At 42.5% G+C, this 16,057-nt stretch overlaps 1 protein-coding gene across 4 annotated transcripts in view; it reads left to right on the top strand.

The window, feature by feature from the left end:
• Positions 1 to 2,972: 2,972 nt before the first annotated feature.
• Positions 2,973 to 16,057, top strand: part of AKR1A1 (aldo-keto reductase family 1 member A1) — a 27,652-nt gene continuing 14,567 nt past the window's right edge. Inside the window, exons 1-3 of one of the 4 annotated variants that reach the window (XM_054072760.1) lie at positions 5,142 to 5,303; positions 9,331 to 9,474; positions 9,614 to 9,709. In XM_054072760.1, coding sequence (XP_053928735.1) covers positions 9,620 to 9,709 — 90 coding nt within the window. In that variant the 5' untranslated portion in view covers positions 5,142 to 5,303; positions 9,331 to 9,474; positions 9,614 to 9,619. Of the gene's footprint in view, positions 3,254 to 3,359; positions 3,558 to 5,141; positions 5,304 to 9,330; positions 9,475 to 9,613; positions 9,710 to 16,057 lie in introns of those variants that run through there. The other 3 variants (XM_054072758.1, XM_054072759.1, XM_054072756.1) reach the window with 3 other exon arrangements.

Raw genomic sequence — 16,057 nt, 5'->3', positions numbered from 1 at the left:
CTTGGAGCTTTGGGAGAGTATGGAAACTCTTGGAAAATACAGTTATTCACTCCAAGGAGTTTTGCACCATTCCCAGAGTGAAGTTACCCTGAGGGACATTTAGCCTCAGTGAATCCTCGAAAGAGAATTGTTAATCCTTGGCTCTTGTTTGGATCCAAGACTGAATTGAAGCAATGTGGTACTTTTTGAGGACCAAACCCTAAATTTAAATATAAAAGCTTTGTTAGATAATGAATACTAAAGGCCATTAAGGACGTATCAATGCTTCCTTTAGTCAAAAGCTATAAAGGGGTTTACCAACTGACTTCTACTCCCCTGTTTTGCAGGTACAGTTGTGTTTCTTATACCTGCTAAAACCTAATTATAAATTGTAACAAGGAGAAACCCACAAAGGATTAACCGACTTTAAATGTTTGTGATCTGCATCCCTGTGTAGTGTTGCTGGGTGACCGTACATACCCCTGTGGCCATTCACCCGGGAGATTACAGCTTTCAGTACCAGATGAAATTGCTCCTTAAATAATAAAAGCGAAATTACATGTATATGTGTGCTCAGGAAAAAATCTGCACTCACCTTAAGGCAAGTAGTTTTTCTACTGCTGTTTATATTGTTACAGCATGCTTAACCTTTTACAGAAAGGAATTTGCTACTCTCTTAACATCAATGTTGTTATGACAACTGAGCTCTATAGATTGAGACATTTCTATACCTACCTATCAACTCAGGCCACGAACCTGTGAACAGATTAACCCCTGAAAGGTCAGGCAGTCCTAATTAAAACCCTTAGAACAATGTAGTCTTAATGCAACTGTGGCCTGTTTACCAATGGACAAAGCAGTAATTACTTTCTCATGGTTTCAGACTCCTTTAATGCTTGTTATGCTCATTTCTCACACTTTCTGATGCATAATATACCCATTTTGCATAGCTACCGCAATGCAGTTTGTTCCGGGTTCCCACCTTAATCATTACATTTCCATTCATATGTCCATGGCCTCATTATTTTTGATTAATTTCTGAGCTAGTCTTTCCAAATATCACTTTCTGGACGTTTTGGAGTGATAAATAGTGAGAGCTGCTCCTTGTTCAGTGCGCAGGTGGGTTTCTGTAGCCTTTTTCAATCTTTAGATCTAAGATGCTACTTAGATAAAGAAAAAATAAATTCTCTCAAAAAGGGCACGTCTATCCAAACAGGTGCTGGAAGGCCAGAGTTCTTTCCGCACCTTGCTTCTCCACACTCTGTTCTTCACACAGCAGGTTAAGTGTGGTGTACTGTTTTGCTAAAACAGCTGCCAGACAGGATCAGCTGGTCCCTGATTAGCATGGAGCATCCGAAGCCCCGGTGTGGGCCTCCTTGCACCCATCCATCCAGACATGGCCAAAAGAAGTAGTTTATATATTAACAAGGAGGAGCTGGCTGGCCCTGCAGTGCTGGAGCGCTGAAACTATCTGAAGATAGTTCACTGTTCACAAAGGCTTGTGGTGATAGGATGAGGGGGAATGGGTATAAACTGGAGAGGGGCAGATTTAGATGAGACATAAGGAGGAATTTCTTCACCATGAGAGTGGTGAGGCAGTGGCACAGGTTGCCCAGAGAAGCTGTGGCTGCCCCATCCCTGGAAGTGTTCAAGGCTAGGTTGGATGGGGCATTGGGCAGCCTGATCCAGTGGGAGGTGTCTCTGCCCATGGCAGGGGGGTTGGAACTGGATGATCTTTAAGGTCCTTTCCAACCCAAACTATTCTATGATTCTGTGAAAGATTTCCAGACTCGTAGCCACACTAGGTTTTACACGTATCGTTCTGATCACAGTATCTCCCATGTATCTTGGTTGGGAATAGGTTCCTAATGTGAAAACCAAAACCCCTGCTGTGGATAAAAACAAAGGCAAAAATACAGGTTTTATTTCAAAACACTACCATGCATTTGGGTTTCCATGCATTTTGTCAGAAGAGAATTTGAGGATTGTATGCAAGTGTATGCAGAATTTCTGAAGTAAAATGAACTTAATCGGAACAGTAGTGTGAACGGGGTTTGGGCAATGCTGGGCAACGCCTCTTGAGCACATACACATCCATGCGTGCCCTCTAAAGCCAGCGCATTAGGACATCATCAAGAATGTTCTGTAGAGCTGATCTCTGCACACAGAGAAAGCCTGTTGAATCCTGAATTTACTGTATACACAAGGTACCATCAGGGGCATAGTAAGAAGAAAATCCTGGCCACATGGGGACATTTTAGTATAATATATGCAAAAAAGCAACTGAAAAGTCAACAACTGGCATGTTCCCAAGCCATGGGGCATTTATGCACAAGCAGCTGGGGTGTAATAGTTTTGATGAAAACAATTACATATCATTAAATATACAATGCACAGATTTGCTTTCCTTGTTTTGCTCAAGAGAAGACTATATTTCTAGGTCAAAATGTCTGGCATTACCTCTTCCTTCTCTACATATACATATTTTGTTAATTAACAAACTTCATTACTGATGTTTGGATAATCACTGCCTTTTGATGACAAAATGCTTTAGTCTTCCTTGCCTTTTTTCTTTTACTCCCTATTACTTTTTGGACAGTTGGAATCAATGACCTCAAAGGTCTTTTCCAACCAAACGATTCTATGGTAATTCTATGATTATGAGAGGCTGAGGCTTGTTAATCTCATTGCATTAAGACTGTGCATTTTCTGATAGATTTGCGATTGACAGGATCTTCATAAAAATAAATCAACCCCAGCAGTGTTTCCTCACCCTTTATTCTTTCCTGTTTGCAATTCTCTTTTTCCTGTTACTTTTAATTGTCCTTGCACTCTCTTTCCACTTTCCCATATTTTGCTGAAACAAGCTGCACGACAGAAAAGTCTGGGCATGTGAACACCCAAGAGATTAATTAACCTTTGTGCCTTTAAGCCTCCTGAGCAGTTCAAGTCAGAACAGCAAGGAAAGAATCTGCAGCAGAATTATCTTTCTGGAAATAAATAACAGCCTCTGCAAAGCCCTTGTGGATACATATTTTGCCTTTTTTTTTTTTTGATCTAATCTTACTATTTTCAAATTCTGAATGTCTAGAAATTACTTCTAAAAATGGAAGCCTGTGGTAAAAGTCAAAACTGGTTATAATTTTCTTTAGTTGTGTTTAAGATTAGGTGTACATTCCGGTAAACCTAGGGGTAGTCTTCCAGGTACAGGACAAAGTCTGCTTCTGTTGAAGACTGTATCTGACTCCAACAGCAGGATTGCACCTACCCAGAAGTAAGTTCTCTTGCTGTTATCAGTCTGCTTTAATCTTACTTTCGATCTTTTTGTGCAAACAAGGAAATGTATTCTCGTGCACCTGCAACAGAAGGAGCCCGGGTCCTCTCGGGAAGTGCCGCTTCTGTCTCTGCCTGCACATTTTAGCACAAGAGCTGGAGCGAAGTGGGTGTGACTGGCTGTGGACTTTCCCCAGACTCCTGCTCTTTAGGGCTGCACACAAAACTGAGGAAATTTTACCTAAAAAAAAACCCAGAACAGGTTCAAGAGGCCAAGATAAACAGCAGACAAAGGAGGCTGTTCTGTAAGTGCATACATGTCACGCAGGCTTTAGCTGTGAAGTTTGCTTGTGTCCTTTCCCCCTGTGCGGTGCAGCCCATCAGATTTATGGGAATGGGAGAGTCTGGACTGCCTGGATTTCCTGATGGGAGACAAACTGAATGTGCGGGAGAGAAACAAATGGGGCAGCTTCGACCAACTGCCCAGGAGTGGAGGCTGAGGGTGCAGCGGCCACAAGACCTCCTGTACCCCTGGAGGCGAGAGGGAGTGAAGTGACAGGACTTGATTAACAGACCTAAAACAACAGAGGTGACCTCTGGACAATTCGTATTGCATTGCTACGTGTACTGTTTATTCTGCGTCTTCTCACGTATCAGTGGAGTTGTGCTGTGCTGTTCTTGGTGCAGAGAGTGAGAAAATGCCTCAGTCATATTGTCAGTAGAGTTGGGCTGTGCCAGGGGGGCAGTAAGCAGCTGGGGCCAGAGACTCTGCATTTTTGGGGTGATATGATTTGTTTACTCAACGATATGAAAGCTGGGCCCCTCGCAGCGATGGTTGGAGATCCCACCTACTGCATAGGCCTTCCTAATTGCCAGGACAGGCTCTCCAGATCTTTGCTGGAGACAAAAAAAAAAGGCTCCCCATGGACAGCAGATCTGGATGACGATGACAGGACATTGTTGACTATTTATTAATTACTATACTTATTCTCTTGTAGTAATGATGAGATGCATTGCTATTGTTAATCGCTACTAATAATTTGTTACCTTTCTCGTTCTAACAATACCAGAAATGCCAGCAAATAATCTCTGAAGCCTCGTTTTGGAGTTTTAGAAAGCACGCATCCTTTAATCAGGCCTGGGCAACATGAGCGATTTCCATCAATCGTGCAGCGAAACGAGAGCTGGAGACAGAATATATTTCCCACTTACAGGCATATGGATACGTTTTCCCAGAAATCTTAAGCATATTCCATTACTTTCCAAGGTCTAATTTGAATGTTCTTGTGAACTTTACAACAGTCAGAACTCTTGCTAATTTATAGTCAGCTCTGCCTGACCTTGCGTTTGAGGTGGGTAAAGGCTATAAACAGAGGTGATTATAGAACTGGAATAGGGAAAGGCTGCAGAGGTGATTATGGAAAAAACACGTGTTCAGCACAGATCAGACTGAACACAAGGCATTATCATCTCCAAAGAATGAATAGTGTCTGGAAAAACACCGTTTGAAAGAAAACTTGCTATCAGCAGGAGATGGTCTTTTAAAAAATACCATTATTTAGATGAAGGTTAACTTTGCATTAGCTTAAATAAAAAATATTCCAATGTTTGCAATAGTAACTACTTCTTGGTTCAGTAACAAGTTAAGTAAAGCTTGATCTCTCAGAATAGCCATTGAATCATAGAATGGTTTGGGTTGGAAAGGACCTTAAAGCCCATCCAGTCCCACTCCCTGCGATGGGCAGGGACACCTCCAAGACAAGAATTCGGGTTTTAATTGTGATTGCCCTTTGTGCTATTAGCACCTCGTGGTAGAACAGCAAGGGAGGGAGAGCCGAAAACGCCCCCCTGCGGGAAGAAGCATTCTCCGAGCTGGGATTTGATGCCTTTCCCTCCTGCAGGGACTCGGCGGAGCCTCCGTCCGTCCGTCCGTCCGTCTGTCGGAGCGCAGCGGAAGCGGAAGGACCGGGCAAAGCAGAGGCGGGATAAGCAGGGAAAGAGGGATAAAGGAAGGAAAAGAGGGATAAAGGAGGCTTTCGGTGCCGGTGCGGGTGAGTGCGGCGGCGGGCGGGGCGCTGCCCTCCTGGCCGCCCCGATAACGCGGGGATGGGCGCTGCCGCCTCCGGCACTGCCACAGAACTCACGGGAACCGGGCTTTTCCCCCGAAAAAAAGCGATTCAGCAGCACGGGCTGTCGTGTCCGCCTTGGGCACCTGTGTACACATCGGTGTGATGCTTATTGATGTGTTTTACAAGAAGTAGTTGCTGTTACAAAGTGGAATATTTTGATTTAAGCTCAAGTTTCATCTAAGTGATTCTGTTCTTTTAAAGTTAGACACAATGTCCCTCTGACAGCCTGTTTTCTTTTTTTCTAGACACTGTTCATTCTTTGGAGGTGATAACACCTTGTATTCAGTCTGATCTATGCTGAACAGATGTGGTTTCTTCTTCAATCACCTCTGTTTGCAGCCTTTCCCTATTCTATTTCTAGAATCACCTGTTTGCAGCCTTTCTCTATCTCCAATGCAAGGTCAGGCAGAGCTGGCTCCAAAGCTCCAAATCAGCAAGAGTTCTGGCTGTTGTGAAGTTCATAAGAACATTAAAATTAGTCAAAATAATAGAATATGCATAAGATTTCTGGGAAAATTTATCCATATGCCTGTTAAGTGGGAAATATATTCTGTCCCCAGCTCTTGTCTCGCTGCACACATTGATGGAGATCACTCGTGTTGCCCAGGCCCGATAAAGGGTGCTTGCTTTCTAAAACTCCAAAATGAGTCCTAGAGAGTTTTATTTGCCAGCGTTTTAGGTATCAGTGGGTTAAAAATGGGCAGCTTCCCCCGTTGGCGCTGCACCCTCCCAGCCAGGCTGCTCTTTGAGTTACTCTTGAGTGTTGCTCTGTTATGAAATGTGGCAGTGGGAGAGGTGAGGATTATTAAGACAAACCCACATCTTTCTTGTCCAGAATTAGTTTGCTTCCATGTTTATTTTAGCCTTTGCCTTTCCAAAAAGAGGCTTCCTGCGCTTTAATGAACCAAATAATGATAGTTAGCAGACACTGTACTTCTCTTACCTACTTCATGTCCTCATTAGGGGAAGAATCTGAGTGGAAAGTATTAATTAGTGTCTTTTCTTCCAGTGTTTCTAGTTCTCGTGTGTTTCCATTCTTCCAGAGGCTGTAGTTCTGCTCTCTCTGCAATGTTAATATACAACAGTGTTACATGGAGTAAGGTGGTTCTTAGAAAATGTGCTGATGCTGGTTATTAATTAAATGTGTACCTTGTCTTCTGGGCTGAAGTATTGCATTTAAGGTGATTGTGCAACGTGGTTGTGTAAAGGATATGGTTGTCTTATAAGCCAATGCAAAAAAAGAAGCCTGTCTTTTGTTGTATTGCATGGTGTAAGAAGATACTTTTATTTAGGCAACTGAATTCAGGTAAAAATTACATACTTGTGTGTAGGTGACTACAAAATTGCTGTGCAAATTAAGAATAGAATACTGTTGTTATTGTCATTCTTCCTTCTCTGACTCCTTGCCCAAAAAAATAGGCGAATACCCACCCACAGTTTGGTTCACCGACGATTACCATCAGCTTTAACATCTGGACCTAATACATCTCAGTTCAAATTCGTTTTAGCCATTAGTTTGTGTTTAACTGCAGTTTTGCACCAGGAGGTGGTGGTCTGTTATAGTCCTGATAAGAAAAGCACTCAGGCTCTGTAAAGTATCATCCCGAAAGCTATTTGTTAGAGACAGACGTATAAAGAAAGAGGATAAACTTATTAGAGCTAAATGTATAAGTGTATATGGAGCTAAATGTATAGATGAAGTTCCAACCCCAGTGACAGGGGGTTTGGAACTAGAGGATCTTTAAGATCCCTTCCAACCCAAACCAGTTGTGGTTTGTGAGTTGTGTGTTGCAGACCTGCGATTCACACACAGCGTGTTGTGCAGACCCTGTCCATAGAGAGGGTTTCCCTGTTTCAGTTACTTGAGCCGTTAGGGACTTTCTTAGAAGAAAACAACTCTATTCATCATTTCTACTGTCAAACAGAAAGGATGCTTCCATGAGAACTCCCTGCTCTTTTCGATAAAGGCAAGGACACGTAGCTGGTGTAAACACAGGTACCAAGTGGGAGCTGCCTGCAAACTCCCATTAATGCCAGCTGTAACTGTCCTGCAGCCATAGGTTGTGTGTCCCACAGCACAAGCCTGAAGGCCATGCTGTGCTTGAAGCTTGGACCTGCTCAGGTTAACTGTTGGGTGGATCACAGCTCCTGGGTGTATAATGACCTTCAGGTCAGGATCGCTCCGACTGCTATGATGTCTCTCTGTAGAACAAGTTTGCTGTTTGGTGTCTGCTGTAAATCTACAAAAAGTATAGCTTGAGAAGCTAAGCAAGAAATTGAAAATACAAGCTTTCTGTGCGAAAACATCCCTCAGCTGGGACTTCATTGTCTGAGGAAAATGATAACAACATGGAGAAGGCAGACCTATTTTGGGATACTGTGCTGTGCTTTGAAAACATCCCTTCCTCCTACACAGGCAGCTGTTCATCCAGCATTGTGTGCTTCCACTCTTGGTTTTGTCGTTTTTTTTTTAAACAGATAACATTAATGAGTTTGGACACAGCTGAACTTGGGAAGTAACCTCCTCAGCTTCTGCTGAAGTCAGCCAGCCAGCTCTGGAGCTCATCCTGCGTGTGGTTTCTTTTTAACAGTTTGACCGGAAATGCAGAATGTGAGGATGTTGGGGCACACTGTAAAACCTTCCTTTTTGATAAAAAGCTTTGCTACTGTGAGCAGATTGCTGTTTGCAGCAGCTATAAAGCCAGCAAAGGTAATGAAAGGTCCTGCTGGATGTTTGTTCTGTTGAATTTCACAAGGAATTTGCTTGGATATCACAGTGCTGAGCATGAGAAGGAAGCTCAAGCTCAAAGTGGCCACTGACTTGGCCTGATCTTTTTTAATTCTTCCTTTAGTAACAGAAGAATGCTGCTCCGATGTGAGTTTGTGCTAAATCAAGTGTTCGACACTTTCTACAACAACGCTAGTTACTGGATTCTGTTTGTCCGTGAAATGCATATTATGCTAGAGTTGAGGTCTCAGTCTCAAATTCCCATCAGAGTCCACATGAAGATTTTGGGCACTGTGGGAAGAAGGAATCTTTCAGCTCTTTAACAGATAGTGTCTCTTTCTGAATGAGCAGGGAGACAGCGAAGAGCAGGAAAACAAGGTTATTTTTTGATTCAAAACACATAAATGTGTAAGAACCTGCTGTGCTTTAGCTCACTTTGCATGTAGCTAGTTCTGTGTTGGAATGATTAAAGAGAATTATATATGCACCAATTTTGTGCTTTGTGCACGGAGGTGTTGTTTCCTAGGGTCCACCTCTGAAAGTGTCTTCATTTTGTCCTCTCTGCTAGTCCTGGCTTTGCATCACAGAGAAGGTTTTTGGTGTTTAAAAAACCCAATCAGTTGTCCTCTGATTTGATAGTGTTTGCCTTTTGCAGGTATGTAACAGTTTTTAAACAATGTCCTAAGGGAACACAAAATGTTTCTGGTTTTCTTGGCAGTGCCAGACAGCTTTGATAATGAGCTGTAGTTCAGCGCTGAGTTGGTAAAAACTGGGATTCAGGGATGACAAAGCACATATCTGATGGGACGGATCCTTGAGCAGTGTTGTTCTTCAGATCCCTGTTTTATTATTATTGTTGGGTTTTTTTCTGGGCTGTGCCTCCATATTCATTTTTATATCTTTTATATATCACTTTTATATGTGCCTTTACCATTCATTCTTTTATCAACCCCCTGCGTGTATCAGGTCTTGAAACCATAACCTGGGTGAGCTGTTTCTGACAAAGTGTGTTTATCCCCAACTGCAGCAGTAACTAGAGCTTGGTTTCAGGGCCAGGTGGTGAAAGAGAAAGACTTGGTCCAGAAGTTGTATGGAATTGCTATACACTAAGGACAGACAATTCTCTCTCTCTCCATTTTGCCTCATCAATGCTTACTGCTGGGGTTTTTTTGGTTTTTTTTTTTTAAAGCATGGGCTTCTCCGTTAATTTTGTTATTGCAGGATGCTTCTGTTTTTACTTCTGAACTCTGAGAAGTCTTAACCCTCTGCATTGTAAAGGAGAATAGAGAATAAGAAGGAAGAGGAGAAAAATCACGCCTTTTTGTGTCTCTGCAGGGTAGCTATTAATCTTCATACCAGTAAAAGGTAGAAGAACGTACTTCATCTGTACTCTGGCATCATGAGGATGTCTCTGATTTTATTGATTTATTTTTGCGTAGAAAAGGCAAATTGTTGCAACTTACTGGATTGCTGCAAAACTCAGTTTGCTTTTGTTGTTCTTCAGGCGAAAATGTCTGCAGCGTGCAACTTCGTTGTGCTCCACACTGGGCAGAAGATGCCACTCATAGGACTGGGAACTTGGAAGAGTGAACGTGGACAAGTAAGCAGAGAACAATACAATATTGGGCTCTCAACTAGGATTTGTTTGTGCACCTTTTTTTTGAAGGTTCTAAATCTGGGGCCTGGATCCTTCGCTGGAATGGTTTTAGTCTTAGGCCCACAGAAATCAGTCAAATGTATGCGTGTATTTGCATTACTAAAGCCTCATGGCGAAAAAGGAGCAACAGAACATGCCTTGGGACTTGTTAACCCAGGCCTCGGGCAGTGGTGCTCGGGGAGATAAAGTCAGAAAGAGACCAGTGAGTGGGGTGGGACAGGGTAAGTGCTATAGCTATAATATGGTGCCCGACTCTTCCGCTTGTAAATCCTCCGGCTGCTGGTTTGGCCAAGCATCCCTCTGGCCTGGGCTGGTGACTCAGCTGAAAGCTTTCTTTTGGGAGGTGAGAACTCAGGTTGTTATTGTCATAAGTCCCGTTCCAGTGGTCAGCCTGTGTTCAGCAGGGAAAACAAGAACTTGTTTGGGTCATGCTACTTTTAGATTAAGACAACTAATACGTCGTTAGGCATTCAGTCTGCTTCTAAACGCAACAAACTGGCAAACACCACACTTGGAAACAATTCTGTGTGTTACTACAAGATGTCTATGGGAATGTTTGCATGCTGTGGGCTGTGCCTCCCATTGTGATGCTTCTCCCTTCTTCTATCTTTTCCTTTCTGTTTCATTTATTTAAGAGAAAGATTTCTGTGGGCAGAGGTTGCCATACAGAGCAAGTGTGTGCGGTGTCCACCAGGAGTGTCCTCTTTCTTGGTGGAATTCTTTTTTGTTGTTCTGTAATGTTGTTTTTAATGCCTTTTGTGTTAGCTTCATGAGGGGTTTTGGAGTATGTGATATTAAGATGATACTGTGCTCCTGACGGAGGGGGAAGATGAAAACCCTTCTCAAGATGCCCCATTGCGCTATTAGCTCGTGCCAGCTAGATGAAAAGGTGGGAAACAAGCTGTAAAAATTGAATCTATTCAGAGCCATTTTATTGTTGGGCTTCCTGCCCAAACAGCCGTCAGGACAGTGGATTTGTTGGGAATAGAAGCTGTGTTCATGTAGAAGCTGAACTGTTGTGAGGGCTCAGTCAGCCTCTTAAATGAGGACAAGCGTAGATGTTCAGCTCTGTCACTAAAAACATCAACTGACCGCTGAATTAAGTTCATTAATGTGCAGGAACTTAATGGATGAATTTCCCAAAGCAGTTTAATGTGCATTGTGCTGAAGCAAATGTCTGAAACAAAACAATCAATCTGAACGCATTGTTTGTTTTGTGCACTAACTGTTCTGCAGAAAGCGTGCTCTTATTTAACAACGTGGAAAGATCCTTCTTGTGCATAATTTAAACCTAGTTCAGATGGATTTTGCCATAGTAAGCAGCACTCCTAGCAGCTGAACTCACACGGGATCCAAAGGTCTTCTCTGGGGTCCCGTGGAGGTCAGTGGAAGTCACTGCTGTGGAATATTTACTGTCTTCAAAGACTTGCTCCTAGGTCATTTTCACTGCAAGATAGAGTTACAGAGGTTGCTGCTATTCTCTTCCTATGGAATAAATAAATTCATGTTTATCACTTTTCGAAATGGTTTGCATAATTTTCATCTTTTAGATGGAAATTTATGAAATTCAGAAGCACACCAGTGACTTGGCAGTGTCCAAATGATTTACCCTTAAAAGGACATGATGTAGTTCAGGGAGAATAATTGTACGTATGAGTTAAAGACTAAGGGCCAAAAACCTGGAGAAGCAGAAGAATAATAATTGTCTTGGATCTAATTGTTTCCCAACTCTAAGACATTTATCAAAAGCTGTTTTGTGCAAGGGCTGCATTAGAAGCAAGGGTGGAAGTGGCTGGCTTTTAAGTTATTTCAGGTAAATATTTTGCAGATTGTCATTATTTTCCTTGCCAGACTGCTTTTCACTCTTGACCTTACTGTTGTGATTGATTCCTTTACTATTGCTGTTACTATTCCTGATCCTAAACAAGCCTTGTTCTTGTAGCCAGATCTCAGCAGTCCAGTACAAAGGTGTCGCTGCAGCTTTGGTTTCCTAAACATTGAGGAGGAGGGGGGAAGGAGGAATTATTGAATCTAAATCCATGTTGAAAGACCAGTTTATAATAATGTAGTGTGTTCTGTCTTGCATGATCAAATGTTAGAAGAGAAATTTGGTTTATGTGTTACCATGGGAACACGATGCAGAAACATATGAACTGGCGGCATGAATGAGTTCAGAGAGAAGTCCATTCAGAAAGGAGCACCAGGAGTGTCAGTAGCACGTTTTTTTTAATATTGGAGCTTGATTATGTGTAATCCTTTGATGCTTTGTTCCCTTCTCTCAAGAGGGCCACACTTTCAACCTGGAGGACTGATCCCCAGCAGATGAGCAGTCTAACCTGCAGTGGCAGAGGTTGGTTCTGTGGGGAAGAGAGGCACAGGGCTGAGAGAAGTTGTGTTTCTGTGCAAAAGTTTAGGAAAGCTGAAGAGGAAATGTCTCCCTCCTAAAACCAGTCAGGCTGGGTGTCTTGTGACAGGATTGCAGAGATGGAGCAGATAATTTACTTCTTGAAAAGTTTATTAGGCAATCTGGAGAATTCTCGTTACATGCACAAAAATGTCCTAATACTGATTATGATAAGGGAGGAACTTAAATTCCACTTCTGAAAGATAGGAAGCAAAAGTCTTTATTTTGGGGAATTTCAGCTCTAAGTTGGCATTACTTATAAAGTGGTCCGAGTTCCTTTTCAGCAAATTTTAGTACGGTGGTACACATTCTGGTCAGTATTGCATCTGAGGGTCATGTGGATTGATGGTCTGTTTTTTTCCCCGATTTCCCATCAGCAAATGTACTTGCACTTCTAAAATGAGACAGCCTTGCAGGAAGCAGGGGAGGCTGTCAGAGCCTTTTCTTTCCAAGTGCTGTTGACTGGAAGTGTTAAGAGTGAAAACCTCTTCATAATGGCTTGGGCCTGTGCAGGAGGGGCTCCCTAGTCAGTTGAACTCTGTGTTATGTGGAAGTATAAGGAGAGCTTGTTTATTCTTCACCTTGTAGTGGGCAAATGGAAGAACTGGATATCTAGAAATGGATAGTACAGCTACTCTGTTTTTGAATCTACCACTTATTGTCATCAGTATCCTGCTCCTCCATCTTCAAAAACCAAAGGGGATGATTGGGGAGCCCAAGTCCCTTGCTATGATGTATAAACGGGAGTGTAGTTCCTAGGAGTTTGCTGTACCATGAAGCAGAGCAAGACTTCAGCTGCAATATTGGGTCTGTTTAGGGGCAAACCTCTTCAAGAAAAGCATAAGCCAGCGGACAAGACAGAAGCAACAACGCTGCAAGGTCTGGGGAAGGTGAGTTGTGATGAAAGATGGAAGCGCTTACAGTTACAGGATCTCGAGAGGTTTGAGAGGAGGCATGCTGATGCTTTCCAAACATGCAAAAAGCCCTTGCAAAGGGGAAGCTATGGATTTCATATCTGTGAGGAACAGGATGTGGCATCAGGGCCGTCTTGGTTAGACATTGAAAAAGCTTTGCACATAAAAGATATCTAAACATTGACTGTCAGTTACAAGAAGGGTTTTGACAGATGAGTGTAGGTGTGGTTTGGACTTACTGGCACTGCTGTGGGGCATGAGGATGGACTAGACGATGGCTCAAGATCCTTTCAAGACCTACTTTCTGTGCTTACGTGATGGTGAGTCACGCTTAACGCTATGTGATTCAACTTACCCAATGCAAAAAGGATTTACCAATTGCTCCTTCCATAGCAGTATTGACAGCCTAAACTGAAGAATATATGGAAAGTCTGAAGGATCCTTTGGCTATTGTTACTTCACAACACCAAATATCCAGAGGCATATGAATCTCCTACCATTTCTGTTGCCTTTTTTCTTTTCCCCTGACCCTCAGAAAATACCTGTAATCTCTAAAATACAAAGCTTTCTGCTAGAACAAATTACTCTTCTTAAATTTACTTCTATCTGTTATTAGGTTTTTTGTTGTTTTTTTTTTTTCACCTCCGGAAATGCTTTTTTTTTTCACACTGTCTCTTGATTATTTGCCTTTTGCATGAAACAGGAACTCTCAGTTCACATTGGAATGTTTGAGTAGGCTGAGAGTAATTTCCACAAATACAGCTTTTGCCCAAATCCAAACCTCATTTGAGTGACCGGTCCCAATTTTTCAGTGCTAGACATTTATCAAAACATGCCGATGTAGAAATAGGTCCTCCAATTTATTGTTATGCAGAGACATGTTTGGAGTGCCTTATCCCTACATTTCTGCAACTGGTGCCTAGTTTAATTTTATGGCAAATATTGTGCCTGCTTGGATTAAAAAAAGTCCTGAGAGAGGAAAGGGGAAATTAGTACAGATGAACACCACTGATTTTACTTTCCTCTCTGCTCCACAGCTCTCACCTTTTTGAGGGTGGATATTGAGTCTTAAAAGCCTTTAGTATGTCTCAGATGATTTCAGAATTACTATAACCTTGACCTCGTGGTGACTTTCTGGGAAATGTCTTTGTCAAAGTGAAACAAGGAGTGTAAATACTGTGCTGCTAGAGAAAGGAAGGGCTTACTTCACTGGTTAAATAGAAGTGCTTTGTCATTCTGGCTAAGGGAAACTGGTCTACATTCCAGTTTTCCTTTCAAAATGCCAAAGAATGCAATCGGAATATCCTGTGTCTGCCTTTACTGCAGTTCTTGACAAGAAAAATAAATAGAATCCACCAGTAAAAGAGAGATCTGAATCCCCCTTTTCTTTCTGTAACATGTGAAAGCCAGAGCGTACATGTCTTTAACCGGTGTTAATAATTCTGTCAGCTTTAAAATTGAAAATGCCAGTACTTGAATTTTATTGAAAGAAATCAAAAAGAAATCGATCTCTCTAGCTTTTGTGGACACATTTTCTAATCTCTTGACCAGAGAGACATAATCTCTCTATATAAATTAGAGTCCAGTTGCAGCAAGCCTTGTACACAGAGTAATTTACAGTCTCCAACAGTCTCGAGAGACAGGGCAGAGAAGAGCAGTGTATAGAAATCACTGTACAGATAAGGCGTGCTCTTACTGTAGCACTGGAGATGGGCAGATATAAAAGAGAATGTGTGCTTAGTGTCTGCTGGAAGTCATTATAGATTTTACTTACATCCACCTAACACAAGATGATGACTACACTGAAATCTGTACAATCAGTTCTTGCACAATCAGTTATTAAGAGTGTTTATTCAAAAGCTATTTAAGAATCCTCAAAAAGATACCATACTGTTTCCTTCTTTGGTTTCTAGACTTACTCCGTACCTGAGACCCGCATGTGAATGTTTTGTGCTTGTGGTTCATTAGAGCTTTCAAAAGCAGAAACAGACTCGAACTATAGTGCCTTGATTCCCAGCCAATTTGGCTTCTGTGTAACAGTGTTGAGTAAGGGATGTGTTGCTGTTAGCATTGCCTTCATTATTGGAACAATGGAAAGGAAAATGCAAGGTTGTGAGCTTCATCAGGAGATCCCCTGCAGGCCATGGGGTAATATCCAGCAGTGACTTTTATTATTGTGCCATCAGTGAGAGTGAGACATGAAGGAAAAATCTGTCATGTAAATGTGACTGGTTGAACCAAACCCGAACTCTGGCAATTCTAGAATTTAGAAAACAGGCTTATCCTTTACTGGGAGAGAGGAGATATCTTCCAGGCTTGACTGACGTTGATTGTGGCAAATGTAGTTGAGAATGAATCCCTATTCTGTCTGGTGAGCTCTTGCATGATTGGTTTGGGTGCATCATCTGTTTTCATGAGGTTCAACAAGGCCGAGTGCAAGGTGCTACACCTGGGTCGGGGCAATCTGCAGTTTCAATACAGGATGGGGGATGATGTGATTGGGAGCAGCCCTGCAGAGAAGGACTTGGGGTGCTGATTGACGAGAAGCTCAACATGAGCCGCAATGTGCGCTCGCAGCCCAGAAACCAACTGTGTCCTGGGCTGCATCCAAAGCAGCGTGGCCAGCAGGGTGAGGGAGGGGATTCAGGTTCCTCCTGGTGTGACCTTAATTGGAGAATTGTGTCCAGTTCTGGAATCCTCAACATAAGAAGGATATGGAGCTGTTGGAACAGGTCCAGAGGAGGACTACAAAGATGATCAGAGGGCTGGAGCAGCTTCCATATGAGAACAGGCTGAGAGAGTTGGCCTTGTTCAGCCTGGAGAAGAGAAGGCTCAGAGGAGACCTTATAGTGACCTTCCAGTACCTGAAGGGGCTACAAGAAAGCTGAGGAGGGACTGTTTACAAGAGCTTGTAGTGATAGGATAAGGGGCAATGGGTATAAACTGGAGAGGGGCAGATTTATATGAGGCATA

The sequence above is a fragment of the Cuculus canorus genome, chromosome 8 (assembly GCF_017976375.1).
Source record: "Cuculus canorus isolate bCucCan1 chromosome 8, bCucCan1.pri, whole genome shotgun sequence".
NCBI lineage: Eukaryota > Metazoa > Chordata > Aves > Cuculiformes > Cuculidae > Cuculus > Cuculus canorus.
This window is presented reverse-complemented; position numbering and strand designations above follow the sequence as displayed.